Source organism: Schistosoma mansoni, assembly GCF_000237925.1.
Source record: "Schistosoma mansoni, WGS project CABG00000000 data, supercontig 0148, strain Puerto Rico, whole genome shotgun sequence".
Classification (NCBI taxonomy): Eukaryota; Metazoa; Platyhelminthes; class Trematoda; order Strigeidida; family Schistosomatidae; genus Schistosoma; species Schistosoma mansoni.
Genome location: NW_017386045.1, coordinates 306,666 through 325,153, shown reverse-complemented (window position 1 = coordinate 325,153; position 18,488 = coordinate 306,666). Strand labels below are relative to the sequence as shown.

The window sequence follows — 18,488 nt, the reverse complement described above, 5'->3', positions numbered from 1 at the left end:
CCTATCTCTTCTCATCTGACTTCTGATTTCAACTGGTTGGGAAACACTTTGAACACAGAAGGTGTTACTGGTTTGGAGTTGCAAAACTTCAAGACTAGTTGTATCTTCACTAGTTTCTCGGCTATTAGAGCAGTTGTATCACAAGTAGCTCGACATGAACAGGAAAGAGTCTTCGCGTGCACTAGTCGTCGACTGGATAGGAGTGAAGCAAGATGTTCCACAACATGTCGAGAGATGTTAGCGTTAGTAAAATTCTCACAACACTTCCGCCATTACTTGCTAGAGAAACCCTTCCGTGCATTACAGTGCCTCTGCTCCTTCCGCGAACCAGAAGGGCAAGTAGCACGCTGGCAGGAACGATCACAAGAGTTCGATTTCACATGCGAGTGTCGACCGAGAAGCCGACATACAAACGCAGATGCCCTTCCCTGCATACCTCAGACTGCAGGTACTGTTAAGGCAATTCTTAGTACAGCCCTAGAGACTGATTGGCTTTCTCTGCAAGACAACAAAAAATAGGGACGTTACTTAATTCATTAGGTTTGCGCTTGTTCTGACTGAGTCTGGTACCAAAATCCATAATTATAGATGATTGAAGATTCCAGTAAGGATGATGTCCTCCCAGTGGTATAACCAAATGTTGAATATGATTTATTCCGATTATAGCTTACAAATGCAGACAGTATTTGGTTTAGAGTTCAGTTAACACAATGGTGAGCGAATGGAGAACAAGAGGTGTGTGTATAGCAGTGTATTTGTTAGCAATTAGCAGCGTATTCTCTGAATACTTTAGCAATGTATACACCATAGAAACACCCTTCTCACCAGTCCATGAAAATCCCCCCACACAAACACTGGGCAGCGTGACCATTAAAGAACTCGATGTCTTTGGTCTGCTAGTTAAGCTTGACATAGGTAAATCCACTGGACCCGATGAACTGCATCCTAGGTTACTAAAGGAATTAGCTTACTTTGTTGCGAACCCTTTAAGTGTATGTTTTAATCTATCCGTAACCCAGGGTCGTCTACCAAAAGACTGGAAGAACGCCATAGTAAGTCCAGTCTTCAAAACAGGTACAAAACATAAGCCTGAGAATTACCGACCAATTAGCCTAACTAGTGTGGTTGTTAAAATCTTAGAAAAGATTATTCGGAAGGAGCTGTTAAAGTATCTCGATGAAAACCGGATCCTCTCCGAAAAGCAGCATGGTTTTTAGAACAGGTTACTCTTGTCTCACAAACTTATTAGTCGCTCGTGAAAGCTGGTGCGCTCTTAAGGACCAAAAGTTACCTACAGACGTAGCCTACATCGATTTCAGCAAAGCCTTCGACAAAGTTCCGCATAACCGGCTGTTATATAAGCTAAGGAATGTCGGGATTGGAGGCAATCTATTGATGTGGATATAAGACTTCCTAGTTGGGCGTCAACAAAGAGTAAGGGTGAACTCCAAGTTGTCTAGCTGGGAAACTGTGCTTAGTGGAGTCCCCCAGGGTACAGTTTTGGGGCCAGTGTTATTCCTCCTGTACGTAAATGACCTCCCTCGTCTACTATCGTCATCGGTCTTACTCTAAGCTGACGATGTCAAGATATGGAGAGCGATACAAAGCAAGGGCGATAGCTTGGAACTTCAAAACGACCTGGAGAGATTATCTGAATGGTCCTAAACCTGGCAATTGCCGATAAACACTTCCAAGTGTATTGTGATGCATATTGGCCACCAGGGTACAGTACATACACGATAAATAACACTGAGTTACCTATTGTCCAGGCACACAATGACTTAGGCGTCATCATTAGTCAAGACTTAAAGACTACTGCACACTGCCGTGCAATAGCCGCCAAAGGTTTTAGGACTTTATGGTCCATACGCAGGGCTTTTAGGCATCTCGACGCTAAAACGTTTCTGACTTTGTATACGGTGTTCGTACGCCCTAAACTTGAGTACTGCATACAAGCAGTTGGCCCCTGCCTAAAAAAGACAGTGAACTCTTGGAAAGGGTTCAGAGAACAGCAACTAGGCTGATTCCAGGAATAGCGAAGCTCCCGTATGGTACTAGACTGACGAAGCTAAACCTATTCCCGCTGTCATATAGAAGAATCAGAGGCGACTTGATTACAGTTTTCAGATTGCTTAATGACAAATTTGCACCTGATATGCCCTCATTTTTCTTGTCTTCCAAAAGAAAGTTGGATCAGCTGAGAGACCATCATTGCCAGGACTAACACAGGCCATCAAGCCTCCTGTCCTTTCCAAAATGAAACTGAAACTGAATACCTCAATCTACCTAAATACCATTTTAGCGTCATCGCTGGTTAGTTCGTGTTGAAAATGTCATATCTAATTCCTAACCCTATCATTCAACTGTAAATCCGATACCTTATTCCTCACACTAATAAATAACCCCCACCTAACCCTGTTAAGTAGACGGACGTCTCAAGGTTATTTTAGCGTTGCCCGAAGGTCATACATAAATCGTAGTCCTACCCTATTTCCTTACTGATTGACGACTCTGTATCTACCCTAGTAAGTGGTTTAATTCCAGGTGTTTCTATAGTTACTTCACACCCGGTGAATGGACCTGATGTCCTGTTTTTGTAAAGACGAAGGTATCAAAAAGTGGTTAACCAATATATTGGTTGTTTGGGGGTATATACTCTGAAGACACCTATAATCAGATACCAGTGATTAGCCTGACTAAAATGTAAATATATTTCCACATCAAAACTCAATGTCAATCCGGCACAACTCAACAATAATAAGGATAGGAGAACATGTAGCTCATCTAACGTCTATCAGACTATCTACAAGTCTGACTTGGTAAATAAGCGATCCTCACCCACACATCAATGTCCAACCATTTTTGACAGACAAATATCTCGCCCATGCCACAAGTGATGTAAATTAACGAAAGTCTAACTAAACTTCTGAGATGATGGAGACTATTTGTAGCCCACGATAAGGGTAACGGAAGCATTTTATTCTCTGAGTTAGATAGTTTAGTCATGAAGTGTTCATTATCTTTCCGCAAGGCAACATCTTATATTTGTCTTTAATGTGTGTTCTGGTGTTGTTCCTAAGGATAGTGAAAGCTTCATGAGCTTTTGGGTTCCGTTTGAAGATCTTATCACATGCCAACCCACAATGTATGGTGAGATATTAGCTACTGCGTACTTCTCTTAATATTGTACTCAAAGGTAGTTTGGTGGTGATAGCATGAATGTACGATGATAATTTAGAGTGATCTTGTCTATATCTGAACATAAGTTCCTACAATTTTATATTCACCCTTCTGTTGTTTGTTACAGATCAGTTTAGTAATGTTCAAGAAAAATAAAATCCGTAAAACTCAAACTAATAAATCAGTGAACTCATCCATATCAAATTTAGCAGTTTGTAGTAATGAATCGAAAATAATCAATGATAGGAAACATATACCTGATGGAACTCCTTTGTCTTCTGCATCATTTCAACCAAATGCAATACCGTTTACAACTAGTTCATCATTTATTCCTACTAGTTCCACACTGTCCTCTTCATTGTATATGGAAAACTTGTCAGTAAAGATTTGGGAATTATATGGTAGAACAAAACAAAGTCCTCTAAAATATAAAAAGAAAATTTGTCTGCTTAATGCTTTGCATATGGTTATATCAGGAGTGTTTGAAAGTAAGTAAAACCATTTTGAAAGAGTACCTTTCTTATCTATAATCATTATATGTAACTTAGTTCACAAGAATTTAGACTTGAATTAACTCATTCACCGGGTGCTCAGGTATGAGCCACATTATAATTGTGAAAACTAACAATAATATCGAAGTAGGTAAGGTGGGGTTCAAAACGGAGACTTAGTGGCTGAACTTTGAAAAGCCTAAACACTTAATCACCTTATTTATCTAACAAATAGGTACTTTTCTAAAAAATTAATCACTTTGTGAACGGGGGTATATATTGATATGTACGTAAGAAGTAATTATACACATAATTTTCTAAAATTCCCTTATGGTAAATATGCGTTTAGTTGTGAAATTGTTGTGAGTAATTTACAGCTAGTTTTGCTACAGCTCTTTTTATATACAATCAGGCACCGACTCCGTAATTAATTCACTCACTTGACTTTCAACCATTAGTCTAAGTGTTCAAACTTCATCCCATCATGTTCCGTACGGGGAGATTGTCAGTGTCGCTAACCTCTTCACCGATTCCACATATATGTGCTTGGTAAATAACTCACATAATAAGCGGGAAATTTTAATATTATCACTGTTAGAGATATCTTTGTGCTGGTCTCTGGAATAAAAAGTTATCAGTTACTGACGAAACTAACGCTTTAATTATTAAACTTATTTGAAATATACCTAACGCGCAGTTTGGGATCCCAGGAGAAATATCGTCTGCGGATTCTCTTTACCGGTGTGTAGAACAGTTGACCAGGGACTAAAGGATCCAAATTTCGGCCACTAATTCATGGGCTGAAACCACACAATCTCTGGCTTGGAAAACGGTATTATCATTAGGCCTTCTTATACAGAATATAACAACGCTAACTAAACGAATCTGCACCTGGTAAATGAACCATATGTGACTTTCCAATGTAATGAAATGTTGATCCACAACTTCCTGCTGACTACCTCCGACAATATGTTCATTTACCAGCAAAGTTAACCCATGCTATGCTGACTAGTATTGGGGATAGTTGGAAGAGAGTTAGGGGCGGCCAAACCAAAACGTGGCATCAGTGCTTGAAGCCACTGACTTCTAGTCTGAGCCATGTTGATAGATGCAGACTACCTGGTTGGGGTCCGTGTGACTACCGTAACCAATGGTTGGAGACTCTAGGTGACATGGCTCAGAATCGATCACAATGGCGTAGGTGTATACACTCTTTATCTTCCCTTAAACATTGAGATTAAAATTGCTTCATAACGTTCTTCCTTTCTATACTACATCCTTATACACAACCTATCTTTTATATACTACCACCACTAAATTAACTACTATGAATCTGGTGTTGATCTTGTTGTGCTAACCAGGTATGGCAACTTGGACCGATGCATAAATGTGCCTGGTCCTACGTTGTAGCTGACTGACTGACTGAGGGATTTGTGTCGTTTCCTCAATTGTTTTCCATGACAGAATTAAAGTGAAAAATTATTCCATTATCATTCAGTACACTTTCTTTCTCCCTTGTGCTTTTTTTTTCTTAAAAAAAATAGATGCTGGTTTGTATATTGTTGGCTCTTCAATAAATGGTTTCGGTTCAAATCAAAGTGATATGGATATGTGTTTACTTGTAACATCACGCGATTTACATCAGAAAAATGAAGCTACATTTATATTGAGTCGACTTTTACAATCTTTAAGAAAGTGCCGTAAGTCTTAGTTATATTACCATTACTACTGCTAAAAGCCACTACAACATAGTGTGAAAGATAGTTTTGAACTTGTTGATAGAATTAAAAATTTGAAGGTGAACAAGATTTTCATGATGCCACTTAATATATCCTCTTTATTTACAAACGTACCTCTTATAAAAACAGTTGATTTCATATATAGTGAGTTACAAAATCGAGAAGTGGGAATTGGCATTCCAGCTTCCTCATTAAGGTAATTAATACTCAGATCTATCATGAATGTATATCTTTGGTTTAATAAAGAAATGTACAAACAATGCGACGGTGTCGCTATGGAATCACCATAAAGTCCAGTCCTAGCTGATTTCTTTCTGGCAAAATTGCAAAACGGTCCTCTAAAAGGGAAGCACTAGATTTATTTATTTAAACACATAAATATTGATATAAGGAAGCACCAGATAAATATGCGCCACACAAATCTCATTTGATTTGTGTGAGGGCTGTGATACTGTCCGGGTGCCCAGACCGAAGCAGGTGGTTTTCTTAGGGGGCCACACTCGGAGCCTTTGACCTGAAGGCCTAGTCCACAAGTCAGTGGAGCGTCGTGAGGAGATGCAGTCCCATGGTAGCCGGTGACCAACAATTGATTCATACGCCATTTGTTCTCTCAGGATACTGAAGTCAGCCCATGTGCACCATTGGTTTGGAATGAGTGTTTTCCAACTCCCCTAGGTGAACTTTCCGTGTCCACCAACCCGATTAAAGCCCCAGACATTCGCTTTCCGTCCTTTCAATTTCGTAAACAACACCCGTGATGCGAGAAGGCAGTGAGTAGGACTTCTCTGGCAGAGGCTATATACGCGTGGCCGTGTGAGAGGATTAGGAGAGGGAGAGCGGACTCTCCCCACTCTCGGCCGTACCAGGGCATTCCGGGGGCTCCTCTAAAAGGAGTGATAGGCAAACTAGAATTTTATTTTCGCTACATAGATGATACATTTGTAGTCACAGAAACAGTAGTGAAGCTCAGAGCCTACTAAAAACACTTAATGGAGCCCACCAGGCAATCACCTTTACAATCGAAGAAGAAAAGTACGATACCATCTCCTTTCTAGACGTACTGTTGAAGAGATTTACTGATGGGTCCATAAGAAAAAGTGTTTCTCGTAACTCGTAACACTACACAAAGCCAATATACACACTTTTCTACCTTCATCCCATTACACTATAAGAGAGACTCAGTCAAGTGTTTGACCCACAGAGCTCAAATTATTTGTTTAAAGGACAATTAGTTTATGATACTGTAATATTCTAATTGTAATCTTTCGTTTGGCGCATAATTTATTATTGTATATTTTATCTTTCTCATGTTATTATGAATTAACTGACGAACCTATTATTTGGTTTCTTTTTTTATTTGAAGTGTAATTATAGTCAAAAATGCAATTCCGTATTCATATTACCCTGTGATCAGGAATTTACACTATATTATACTATGAGTCATGTAATGGGACGGATATACAATATAAATTTTTATTTGTCTGTTAGTTCGATCTCTCGATTGGACATTAAGTTAGAAATAACTCATAGACTATTAGACATTTAAGTCTCTTTCATTGTTCATTGGTAAAGTGGGTTATTGGTCCTATTGTAATGGACGAGAACATAAGTGTGGACAATCGAATATATTCGAACACAAAATTACAGAATATCTTAGTTAAATCTGAGAACCGTACAGTAAATACTTTATTTGAGCGTATTGACCGCTTCACTTATCTTGGGAGTCTCGTCAGCCCTTGTGTTCTGGTGTGTGATGAGATCTCAGCATGGATACAGAAGGCTCGTCTAGCTTTCTCCAACTTGCGTCATTTATGACGTAGGTGAGATATCTGTCTAGCAACCAAAGGATGGGTTTACTGTGCAACAGTTCGTTCCGTCCTACTTTATGGCAGTGAAACATGGCCGATAAGAGTAGAGGATATTCGTAGGCTACTAGTATTCGATCATAGGTGTCTTCGAAACATTGCTCGTTTATCCTAGGACCACCGAGTAAGTAATGCAGTTGTTAGGAAACGGGTACTAGGTGGGGATGGCAAATAGATTGATGAAGTAGTGAAACTTCATCAGTTGAGATAACTGGGACACGTGTTACGTACACCCAACCACCGACTGCCTCGACGTGCGATGTTCTATGGTGTCGGATTAAGTTGGAAGAAAGCTAAGGGCAGCCAGACCAAAACGTGGCACAAATCCATGAAGTCATTGACAAGTGGACTGAGCCATGTTGGTAGGTGTAGACTACCTGGTTGGGATTCGCGAGATGATAGCAATCAATGGTTAGAGACCTTGAATGACATGGCGAAGGTGCATCCACTCTCTGTGTTCTGCCAAATTCTAATCTTCTGAGTTCCTCATGTACGTTTGGTTTCTTGTCACATTTTCTCTACAGTATTTTTTATTTTGTGTTATTATCATTTTATTTTTCATTAGGTTTCCTTCATAATTTCACTTTAATTCGTGCTAAAGTTCCAATTATAAAATTTCGTGATAAATATGCTGGGATTGATTGTGATTTAAATGTAAATAATGTAATTGGATTATATAATACACATTTATTAGCTATGTATGCAAAAGGTAAGTGGAAATTCAATGCTGATGTTTCTTTTTTTCTTTATTTAATTAAACACATAAACATTGATACATAGGGGCACTGAAATCTATATGTGCCACACAAATCATTGAATTTACATATGAGCTGGGATATACTAGCCGGGTGCCCAAACTGAAGCAGGTGGTTTTCTTAGAGAGCCATTCTCTGAACCTTAGACCCAGAGATTTGATCCACTAAACAGTGCATCAACATTACGGAATGCGGTCTTGTGGTAGCTGGTGATCACGAATGGATTCATACACCATTTATCCCCTTACGGACCCTGGAGTCCATGTGCACTATTTGTTTGGAATTAGGGTTCTCCAAATCCCTTCTACATGGATGCTCTGTACCCACCAATCCTGTTTAAGCTCCAGCCAGAAATTCTCTTTGCGTCCTCCCAATTTTGTAAGCAACATTCGCTGAAAGAATCCGTGACCACTACAGTTCAAAACTGTTAAGTGCGAGACAGTAGACACCGTAGGCAATGGGTGATGGTTGCACTATACCTTGGTTTGAATATATATATATCATTAGATCCCGGCCCAGTGGTCTAATGATTAAACGTTCATGCGCGAGACCGAATGTTCCGGTTTTGAATCTTGAATATTAAGTTGTGGATGCACTCTGCTGAGTACTAGTCCAATACCAGGACGAAACAGCTGCTCAATGGTTCCTGGATTTCAGTAGTTATCTAAATAGGGTTAGTCCGTGATCTGACGTGGTGTTTAATTAAATTGGGTTGTCTCACTCACCTTCTCCACTGAGCGTCACTTTGTCTCGCTTTGCTTCGCTCTATCCTTTTTGCTTCCTTCACTTCGTTTCTTTGATCGTCTGTTTGGGTCAACGAGTGTACAAAATATACGTACTCAAACATAATTCTCGTATTTGGCTTATTTTTATTCCTTTGTTCTCTAAGTCGAATTAAGTCTATAATTACATACGAAGATTGGCAGCATGTGTACTTCGATAATAATCAGCAAACTATTTAACTGGAGTCAGATACAGGGGCCGCAGAACTGGTTAGCCCGTCGATACCATCATCGTCCGATGTAATTGGCTTCAAAATGAAAAGTCACGCTAAAACATAATTGGTAATGATGAGTGCTTCGTGTTGTGATTTTATTGTGGATCATTGAATTTCCATTTTCACTTCTGTTAAAATCTGCGACAATAATAATACTAATAACAAAATTTACTTAGTATTGTTTGTTTGGATCTTCCCATCGATGTTTTTAGGACTGCAACTGGTCAATCTCTAATTGGCATATGTGCATACTGTGCGTATTGCCTCGATACAGCTTAAATTCACAAGCGTGGTAAGCAAAAATGGATAATGGCTTCACCCCATTGCACAAGCAAGTGGCTATCAGGACTCAGTGGCCCAGTGAATAACGCGATGGCGTTTGGAGCGAAAGGTACTGGGTTCGAGTGCCAGACTGAACAGCAACAAGTCTGAGATGCAGGTACGTCCAGCTGACGAGTCCCATGTAGGACGAAATGCGCGTCCTGGATTCCATTGCTAGCCAATATCCATCTTTGCTTACCAATAATAATAATTCGCCTAATCTATTTTCTTTGTTTCTATTATCTTTGAAAAAATTTAGTTGATTGGCGTGTTAGACCATTGGGAATTTTCATTAAACATTGGGCTCAATGTATGGATATCCATGATGCTCAACGTGGTCGTCTATCCACTTATTGTTTACTTTTAATGCTTATTCATTATCTTCAAACTGCTTGCATTCCACCAGTCCTACCTAATTTGCAAGAAAAATTCCCAGTATGTGTGTATATGTGTGTGTATATTTTCGATCTTGTATCATTGAACTAAAAAATACTTCTGATCGTATTATCACTGTAGACGTCAGTTAGAAAAAAACTAGAGGGCAACCGTGCCAAAACAGGGTTTTGGTTTATGATTTTATTGACCGTTTGGAATAAAAAACATTAATGGTTCCAAACTACATGGTTATGGAGACCATATGATAGCTACTATCAGTGGTTAAAGAGTAATAGGGTGATATCCCTTCAAAATCGGTCGCCATATGACGTAACTCCAATCATTCATTGTATTGTCAGTTTCAGTATTCTTTTCATTCTGTTTTTCTTTTTGAACCATCTTCATCTCAACTTCTTTTTTACTTGTCTTGTTCACTTTATGTCGTCTTACTGATGTAACAGGCGTGAGTAAGCTACCTATGTGATATGAATAATGGTGACAAGGTAAAATGACAGTATTTAGGTCAATATCTTTTATATCAATTCATTATGAATTTCGGTTAGGGTAATGACAAGTATGAACATGTTCTTTCAATGTGACATTTTAAGGTCAATATTTCCATGTATCCAGTCAGTAGAAACTTTATTGTTAATGAATTCTCTTTCATTGTAATAATTTTATTCCCTATAATCAGAAGGGGTTTTGTGGAGATTTCAGTATTTTTCATAGTTGAAATCATGAGTTAATTGAAGCTAGACCACCATGGAAAACCTGGAAGCACTGGACGGCCATTTCGTCCTATTGTGGGACAACTCAGCAGTGCACATCCACGATCCTGCCCCACGAGATTTGAACCCAAGACCTACCAGTCTCGCCCCAGAGCACTTAACCGATAGACCACTGAGCTGGCATCCAATGGTGTTAATGTCTAACTTCAACCAATCCACAAAATTGAGCAACCATTCACCAATGTCATCAGTGAGTTGATATCTCCCAACAGATCTGGATGAACTCCACTGGTCACTGCTTCCCACTAGAACTCCAGGACATGTATCTTGAAGTCAGTCACTAGTGAGCATATGATTATGATCATTAACACCGTTGGATGCCGGCTCAGTTGTCTATCGGTTAAGGGCTCCGGCTCGAGACTGGTAGGTCGTGGGTTCTAATCTCGCGAGTGCGGGATCGTGGATGCGCACTGCTGAGGAGTCTCATAATAGGACGAAACGGCCGTCCAGTGCTTCCAGGTTTTCGATGGTGGTCTAGCTTCAATCGACTCATGAATTCAACTTGAAAAAATTACCAAAATCTCCACAAAACCCTTATTATAAGCTTTATTTTGACCTATAGACTATTATTATGCGATTTACCATTCTTGAGTTATCCCCGGTTTATTGATTACTGTTCCCCCTATTCACAGCTACATTTAGCTGAATCTTGTACAAATGTTGTTTTCTATTTTATTGTTACGATGTGGTCAGTCTGTTTGGAATATAAACTCAGTATGTTTGAAATACAATGATTCATACCACAGAGGCTGTTATTGGTGTTGTGGACTTAACTGATTGGGCTAGGCAGAAGCAGGATCGATAAGCACTCTAGACTGCTCTTACGGTTTTCGTGTGTCACTGTTCCAATCGATAATTCGCTGCTCTCTGATTTTCGGTCTTATCACGTCATACATTAACTAGGCATCCACTCGGTCACAAGATATAACAATTGGCGACGAGGCTAGTGCACATATGGATCCTTTAAAATTGGAATTACTGCTCGAGCAGCAGATGAAACTTATCCAGATGTTAACAGAAACAAAAATTACGACTAATACCCAACCAAGCACTTTTAATCCTACCACTACTGCACCTTCAGTTGATGGTATTGCGAGCAGCATTTCTGAGTTTCATTACGATCCTGAATCCAATGTCACGTTTGATATGTGATTTCGGCGTTATGAAGATTTATTCAGATTTGATTTTGCCAATCAAGATGATGCTTAGAAAGTCCGTTTGCTGCTTCGAAAGCTGGGCCCTAGTGAACTTGATAAATATTGTAACCTGATTCTGCCTGTAAACCCACGTGACCACTCATTCTCGGACACTGTCCAGTCATTGAGTCAACAGTTCAGAGATAACTCCTCGCTGTTCAACACACGCTACCGGACGTTTAAAGCTGACTATGAACGAAGACACCAATTTTCTGGTGCATGTGAGCATTGTCAACCGCAAATGCGAACGCTTTCGGTTGAAGTCACTAATTGAAGATCAGTTCAAAGCCCTCATCCTTATTTGCAGCCTCTAATCGTAAAAGTTCAGTGACATTAGAACACTGTTGCTCAGTCGATTAGATCAAGACCCTAAGCTGACTCTTAATGACATTGCAATCAAAGTCGGTGTTTTAAGATGGTGACACCAATAGAAGTCAACCCTTTACACCTTATAAGATATAGTCTAGTTAATTTGTATTGATTCTATATCGTTCTAATCATTCATATTTCATCTCTTCTGTAATCCTTTCTATTCTATTTCTCTTTATAGGAAGTATTTAATTATACTATACCACCATATGAATTAGATATGAATGGTCAATTACCATGGAATGAATTAAAATCAACTAATTTTAATAATTTAGGTGAATTATTTAATGGATTCATTCATTATTATACAAATGAATTTAATTTTAATAAATGGGCTATTACAATACGTCATAATAGACCATTCATGAAAAATATAACTATGAAACAATTGCCAATTTATGAACAAAATTATATCATGAATAGAAATTGTAAAATTTTTATTGAAGGTAAGTGGGTACCTCTATATTGTATATAATATTGATTTTGATGTAAATGGTCTGGTGTGGTCGAGAGTGGGGAGGTCCCGCCACGTTTATACAGCATCCGCCATGGAAGTCCTCACTGCCTTTTCGTGGCGGGAATGTTGCTTACGAAATTGAGAGGAAGAAAAGTGAATGTCCAGCGCTTTATCCGGGTCGGTGGACACGTTGAGTCCACCTAGGGAAGTTGGAAAACCGTGATTCCAAACTAATGGTGCACATGAGCTCCAGTATCCTGAAGGAACAAATGGCGTATGAATCAATCGTTGGTCACCGGCTACCATGGGACTGTATCTCCCCACGATCATCCAATGCCTTATGGATCAGACCTTTAGGTCAAGGACTCCGGGTGTGGCCCCCTAAGGAAACCGCCTGCTTCGGTCTGTGCACCCGGGCAGTATCACAGCTACTAGTATTCGATCATAGGTGTCTTCGAAGCATTGCTCGTACATCCTGGGACCACCGAGTAAGTAATGCAATCGTTAGGAAACGGGTACTAGGTAAGGATGGCAAATCGATTAATGAAGTAGTGAAACTTTATCAGTTAAGATAACTGGGACATGTGTTACGTATGCCCATCCACCGACTGCCCCGACGTGCAATGCTTTATAGTGTAGGAGCAGGTTGGAAGAAAGCTAGGGGTGGCCAGACCATAACATGGCACAAATCCACGAAGTCACTGGCAAGTGGTTTGAGCCATATTGGTAGGTGCAGACTACCTGGTTGGGATTCGCGAGATGATAGCAATCAATGGTTAGAGACCTTGAATGACGTGGCTGAAAATCGTTTGCAATGGCGTCCACTTTTTGTGTTTTACCAAATTCTAATCTTCTGAATTCTTTATGTGTCTTTCTTTTTTCTCTTTCCAAATTTATTTCACTGGATTATACTCCTTCAATAACATCTTCAAACCCTAACCTTTCTGATTACTGCTTATAATCTTACTACTTCTACCACTATGGGATTTGCATCGACAAATGCATCTCTGTATTAATGTGGTATGATAACTCGAACTGATGTACGTACGTACGAAGTTCTATATTGTGACTGACTGACGTTTGCAAAATGTCAATCAATCGTCTCAGAACTCATTGTTCTTTCAAGTCCACACCAATCATTCTTTGTTCTCATTCTCTTTTTTTGATCTTCTTAACCTTCCGCCTACAAATATTTCAATTTCAATTGATGATACATACTAATCATAACTGTTGACATCAGTTGCACATACTACACTATGAACATAAAGCGGATTAGATAATACAACACTATGTACTTGCTTTTGTCACAATATTATTCAAGCATTTTTAGTTCACTTTGAATTCTCTCTTTTGGAGTTTAATTGATAGTTTCTTAATTTGATTAAAGAGAATTTCATATCTGAACGAACTTGATGTAAGTTAAGGGTGGTCATTGGAATTGTTGTAGTTTTGAAAAGACCAGATTTGGTCCCTTTGATCAGGTTGTTTATTAAGGGACTTATTCGAGAGATTGATTATTTATTTTATCAATAACACAGTGACCATTAAACCACTTGATTTTCAACTATATGAAGTCATACATCCGAAATATTCTCCATGTAATTTAATTTGAGATTATCGGTTATTGTTATCAGCCTTTACATGTAAACAGGAGGATTCAAACTGGACCACATAAATATGTATTTGATAGATGAGTAGTTACCTCAAAACTTCATTCGAAGCGTTACTTGTCAATACTGATGGTTATGAAAGAAACTAAATATTTTCTTTTTTTTTTAAAGGTAGTAACCAACGTTACCATATCATCCAACTGATAGTGTCATTTTGACTTGAATAATTGTTGTTACGCCTATAGATCTATTGATGTAAAATATTCCATCAAATGCCCTGGTACTTCAAAGGGTGGGGAAAGTCAGATCTGCTCTTGAAATGCTCTCCTATGGCCACTGTCAAGAAAGTCCTACTCACAGCCTTATCTTAGCGGGTGTTGCTTACAAAATTGAGTGGACGAAAAAAGAATGTCTGTCTTGAGCTTAAACAGGATTAGTGGTCACGCAGCATCCATCTAGAAGGGAGGTTGGAAACCCTGATTCCAAACAAACATTGCGCATGGGCTCCAGTATCTGTAAGGGGAAAAAGTGGTGTATGAACTCATTCATGGTCACCAGCTACCACGAGACCTCATTCCCTAATGTTGATCCACTGTTTAATGGATTAGATCTCTGGGTCAAAGGTTCAGAGAATGGCTCTCTAAGGAAACCACCTGTTCCAGTTTGGGCACCCTGGTAGTATATCTCAACTTTTACATATTTCAAATGTAATTCATATTCTTTAGTCAGTAAATTTCTAAATTGTGTTACTACCCTCTTCTTTTTCTTTCACCATAACAACAATAATGAATCAATTTAGAACCATTCTCTCAAACAAATGCTGCACGTTCAATACACTCTGATAATATTGTATCATATATTAAACAAGCATTTATTAAAACAAATGAAATTCTATCTAATCAATATCCTTTAGAATCAATTATGGAACTAGGAAACAATTGATTTTGATTGTTTATTATAAAGAAAAAAATACCAAAAAAATCGATGAAGAATGCTGATGGGCGGTGTCTGTGCTCCTCCACGAGGGTTAACAGCAGTAAGTAAGTAAATTAGTATGTAATATACTAAACTTTGTATTATATCTTTCTATTAGTCTACAGACTGTCGTTGATCAGGAACTAATTCTTATAGAGCTCTTGTTTCTACCTACTTTGTTATGTATAGATAAACTCTTCAATTTTTTTCTTTTTTTTGGGGGGGGGTATCAATCCAAGTTGGATGGTATTCATTGAATTCTTTCATTGTCATATATAGAAGATTCTTTCATTTGTATTTCTTTAGTTTATATAGAAAAGATTGTACATATCTCTCTTTATTCTATTCAATTTGATCATTGAACTAATAAGTTAACTTGTTTGTTTTAACTTATTCATTTCCGTATTTTTTTTTGTTGTGGCGCGAATTCAAATTTCTAATAATCGATTATTTTTCTCTATTGAATAATCCACTGTTGATATTTAAAATAATAATAATAAAAACAAATCATTTATGATCTTTCTTTTTGAAGAAGTGAATCTGGTGTGTAGTGGTTTATCTGTCGAATTGTATGTCACAGGTTCCAACCCCTCCGCTTCAACCTACTTTGGTACAGATAGCTGTGTAGCATTATTTATTTATTTATTTATTTATTTAAACACATAAATATTGGTACAAAGGGGCACTAAATACATATGCGCCACACAAATCTTATTTGATTTGTGTTAGGGCTGTGATACTGTCTGGGTGCCCAAACCGAAAGAGGTGGTTTTCTTAGGGGACCACACCCGGAGCCTTTGACCTAAAGATCTGATCCACAAGGTAGTGGAGCAACGTAAAGAGATGCAGTCCCATGGTAGCCGGTAACCAACGATTGATTCATACGCTATTTGTTCTCTCAGGATACTGAAGCCCATGTGCACCATTTGTTTGGAATGAGGGTTTTCCAACTCCCCTAGGTGAACTTTCCGTGTCCACTAACCCGATTACAGCTCTTGCCGGATATTCGCTTTTCGTCCTCTCAATTTCGTAAACAACACCCGTGGTGCGAGAAGGCAATGAGTAGGACTTCGCTGTTAGAGGCAATATACGCGTGGCCATGTGAGAGCAGTCAGTCAGTCAGTTACAACGTAGAACTTCGTACGTACGTACATCAGTTCGAGTTGCCATACCACATTAGCACAGAGATGCATTTGTCGATGCAAATCCCATAGTGGTAGAAGTAGTAAGATTATAAGCAGTAATCAGAAAGGTTAGGGTTTGAAGATGTTATTGAAGGAGTATAATCCAGTGAAATAAATTTGGAAAGAGAAAAAAGAAAGACACATAAAGAATTCAGAAGATTAGAATTTGGTAAAACACAAAAAGTGGACGCCATTGCAAACGATTTTCAGCCACGTCATTCAAGGTCTCTAACCATTGATTGCTATCATCTCGCGAATCCCAACCAGGTAGTCTGCACCTACCAATATGGCTCAAACCACTTGCCAGTGACTTCATGGATTTGTGCCATGTTATGGTCTGGCCACCCCTAGCTTTCTTCCAACCTGCTCCTACACTATAAAGCATTGCACGTCGGGGCAGTCGGTGGATGGGCATACGTAACACATGTCCCAGTTATCTTAACTGATAAAGTTTCACTACTTCATTAATCGATTTGCCATCCCCACCTAGTACCCGTTTCCTAACGATTGCATTACTTACTCGGTGGTCCCAGGATGTACGAGCAATGCTTCGAAGACACCTATGATCGAATACTAGTAGCCTACGAATATCCTCTACTCTTATCGGCCATGTTTCACTGCCATAAAGTAGGACGGAACGAACTGTTGCGCAGTAAACCCGTCTTTTTGTTGCTAGACAGATATCTCGCCTACGCCATAAATGACGCAAGTTGGCGAAAACTATATGAGACTTCTGTATCCGTGCTGAGATTTCGTCACACAACAGAACACAAGGGCTGACGAGACTCCCAAGATAAGTGAAGCGGTCAACACGCTCAACTACTTCACTCCCTATCATTAGTTCAGGTGTCGATGCAACCCAATCCTGAAGTAACATTTTGCACTTCGAGGGAGAGAATCGCATCACGGACATGCCTTCATTGTTGCTTATAGTGGTCAGAAGACTCTGCATTTTGTCAGCGTCTTCACCGAATAAAACTATGTCGTCGGCGTATTCTAAGTCAACAAGTGAGCCTTCCGGTAAAAGTTCAACTCCAGGAGATTGAGATAAATGAAAGTGTTATCTCCAAAAGCATGTCGACGACAAAGTTAAACAAGAATGGGGAGAGTGGACAGCCCTGACGAACACCACTTGAGGTAACCAATTCTGATGACAGTTCGCCATAGGCTCTAACTCGACCAGTTGTGTTCGAGTAGAGAGCCTTTATGAGGTTAATGTACTTCTTTGGTACTCCTTTCACTGACAAACACTGCCATAGAACCTCACGATCAACGGAGTCAAATGCCACCTTAAGGTCAAGAAATACTACGATTGTGGGACGTCTGAATGTATGTCTATGTTCTAGGACCTGACGTAGAATGAATATCTGGTCTATGCAACCACGTCCAGGTCGGAAACCAGCCTGGTTTTCTCTAGTCTGCTCTTCACGAGCTTTGGTTAGGCGCCTAAGTATTATTGAAGCTAATATTTTAGACACTATATTAGTCAAACTGATTCCTCTGTGATTGTCACAGGAGGACTTTTGTCCTTTCTTATAGACTGGCACAATCAGTGATTGGGACCAGTTAGATGGAATTACATCCAGTTCCCAGATTCTACCTAAGACCTCAGTCAATCTCGTTGCTAGTACTGGACCACTATCCTTAAAAATCTCAGGGGTAAACCTGTCAGGGCCTGCTGCTCGCCCTCGCTTCATATTTTCTATAGCTTTTTCAACCTCGTAGAGAGTTGGAGGACTTACCTCAATTTGCCATTCAGGACGACTGGGGATCGTGGGTAACTGAAGTGTGGCTGAAGGCCAGTTGAACTGATCCTTAAAGTGTTCTGCCCATCGATCCAATCTCCTGGATTGAGAATGAATGAGATGCCTATCTTTGTCTGAGATAGTTTCGCTAATAGTTGGGTTCCTAATGCAGGTTTCTTTAATAAGTCTGAATAGCTGTCTGCTGTTACCTATTGCCGCTGCCTTTTCCATCTCTCTTGCTTTCGCTACCCACCACTGTTCACGATCATTGCGTAGGCTTCTTATTAACCTTCGCTTAAACTGACTCCGCTCTACGTTATGTTCAGAGCCAGGTGGGATGAGTTTTCGAGCATCTATCAGTGTGGTAGATGCTGTCGAGATCCATTGTTTCTCCCTGACCTTATGGCTTACCTTACTAGCGGATATCACTGCTGTTTCCAC

The 18,488-nt window shown here is 39.4% G+C and overlaps 1 protein-coding gene across 1 annotated transcript; it reads left to right on the top strand.

Moving 5' to 3' along the window:
- Positions 1–3,319: 3,319 nt before the first annotated feature.
- Smp_005640 (poly(A) polymerase cid (pap) (caffein-induced death protein), putative) lies at positions 3,320–15,085 on the top strand (the record flags this gene model as incomplete). The annotated part of the gene is made up of 6 exons (XM_018799376.1): positions 3,320–3,668; positions 5,216–5,371; positions 7,841–7,984; positions 9,608–9,783; positions 12,258–12,522; positions 14,943–15,085. 6 exons carry the CDS (start codon positions 3,320–3,322, stop codon positions 15,083–15,085), a joined length of 1,233 nt encoding a protein of 410 aa, XP_018646614.1.
- Positions 15,086–18,488: the final 3,403 nt, after the last annotated feature.